Source organism: Stegastes partitus, unplaced genomic scaffold (genome assembly GCF_000690725.1).
Source record: "Stegastes partitus isolate 25-593 unplaced genomic scaffold, Stegastes_partitus-1.0.2 Scaffold2340, whole genome shotgun sequence".
In the NCBI taxonomy this organism is placed as follows: domain Eukaryota; kingdom Metazoa; phylum Chordata; class Actinopteri; family Pomacentridae; genus Stegastes; species Stegastes partitus.
This window is the reverse complement of record NW_007580071.1, coordinates 46,928-48,809: the sequence shown is the minus strand read 5'-3', so window position 1 is coordinate 48,809 and position 1,882 is coordinate 46,928. Positions and strand designations below refer to the sequence as shown.

Sequence of the window (1,882 nt, the reverse complement as noted above, 5' to 3'; positions counted from 1 at the left end):
ATTATTATTACGTCATCTTTCTTCTATTTTTATCAAATCAATATTCTTTGTAATATTTTTACATCTTTTTGATTTCTAATATTTTATTACTATTAGTCATAATCTAGTTTATATTTTTGATTTTTTGACCTTATTATTGTTCAATGTCACGTTTTTCAATCATTCTGAATACACATTTCTCTACCGTTACCATTTTTATTATAATTAGACTTTTTCAGTATTTTTTTATTATTATTACTATTGTTATTATTGATGATCTAGTTTGTATTTTATGTTGTTTTTAATTTTATTAATTTCAGAATGTTTTCAGTTTGGTTCGCCTGTGTCCTCACAGCTACCTGTCCTGGTTACTTGTCCTGGCTACCTGTCCTGGTCTGGGTCTGGGATCTTCCTAGGTGGAGCCTCCACGTTCTCCCTCCAGGTTCTCAGCTTCCTCCCTCAGTCCAGAGACATGCTGAGGTTACCTGGTGACTCTGAACTGTCTGTAGGTGTGAATGTGAGTCTCTGTGATGGACTGGTTACCTGTCCTGGCTACCTGTCCTGGTTACCTGTCCTGGTTACCTGTCCTGGCTACCTGTCCTGGTTACCTGTCCTGGATACCTGTCCTGGTTACCTGTCCTGGNTCCCCTCCCTCTTGGGGGTTTTGGTTCCTTCCCACCGTTGCTCAGAGGGAGTCCAGAGGCTGCTCTGGACCGTTGGTTCTCTGTTAGAATCTGTGAGGTCTGGACCTGACTGTGTTCAGGCTGTGAGGTGACGTGATGCAAACTGACTACACAGATAAAACTGAACTGAAACATGAACTAGAGTGAGGAAAAATGAGGCTGAAACCACAACGTCCACAAACTACTGCTCAGAGCCCAGAGCATTGTGAAGGTCTGTCTGAATCTCAGACCTCCTGCAGGTTCTCAGCAGTCCTCAGACTTCTCAAAATGAAGAAATAAACTACTGAGACCGAGTGTGGTCCAGTTGAACCTGCAGGAGCTTCTGGGGGCTCCTGACGTCCGTCACAGATGACGGTTGAAACAGAAAACGCTCTGCAGGACTGAATGAAGCCGAAAACAGGTCAGAGAGGTTCTCACCGTCATCCACCAGGCCGACAGTCACCGGCTCGGACTCAGCGCTCGGCTCTCCGACTCCGTAGATGTTCTCTGCTCGGACTCTGAACTTATACTGCCGCTCTGGGAGGAGGTTCTGGACAGAAACACACACTGTTAAACCTCTAACGGTCTGTAGGCTGTGTGTGCAGGTGAGCAGGAACACACCTGTACGTTGTAGGAGGTGCTGTTGCAGGAAACCAGGTGTTTCCACTGCTGCTCCACAGAGTCCCAGATCTCCAGGTTGTAGGACTGAACGGCGCTGCCTCCGTCGTAGGTCGGCCCGTACCACGACAGCGTCAGGCTGGAGCGCCGGATATCTGAGGCCGCAGGAACCTTTGCTGGGGGGTCGGGTTTATCTGAGGGACAGAAGACAGACAGACGGGCAATTAGACAGACAAGTAGACAGGTGAGTAGACAGACAGGTAGACAGACGGACGGATAGACAGACAGTGACCCCTACTGGACATACAGAGGTCTTTACTCTGAACTGCTGATCCGAGAACCTTAACATCTTCAGCGCTGATCACATTAAACACACTGACACTAAGTCAGTAACCACGGCAACCAGGTGAGCATCATCAGTTGCAGGTGTCAACAGGTGAACAAACACTATGATTATTTTACATCAGTGCTGTTATTAGACATTTCTACTAGCAGCTTTTTCATGTGTTTGTATTTGTCTCAGTATTTTCAGCGTCTCGTTATTCTAGTTATGTTTCAGTGTTTTATCTTCAGAATTAGTTCTTCATGCTTTTAGATCATTGCTTTTCCCCTAAATCTTTATT

At 45.6% G+C, this 1,882-nt stretch overlaps 1 protein-coding gene across 1 annotated transcript in view; it reads right to left on the bottom strand.

Moving 5' to 3' along the window:
- mylka (myosin, light chain kinase a) overlaps positions 1 to 1,882 on the bottom strand; it is a 59,749-nt gene that overhangs the window by 15,709 nt on the left and 42,158 nt on the right. Inside the window, exons 22-23 of the mRNA XM_008304867.1 lie at positions 1,263 to 1,453; positions 1,044 to 1,191 (exon numbers count right to left, since the gene is read on the bottom strand). Coding sequence (XP_008303089.1) covers positions 1,044 to 1,191; positions 1,263 to 1,453 — 339 coding nt within the window. The remainder of the gene's footprint in view (positions 1 to 1,043; positions 1,192 to 1,262; positions 1,454 to 1,882) is intronic.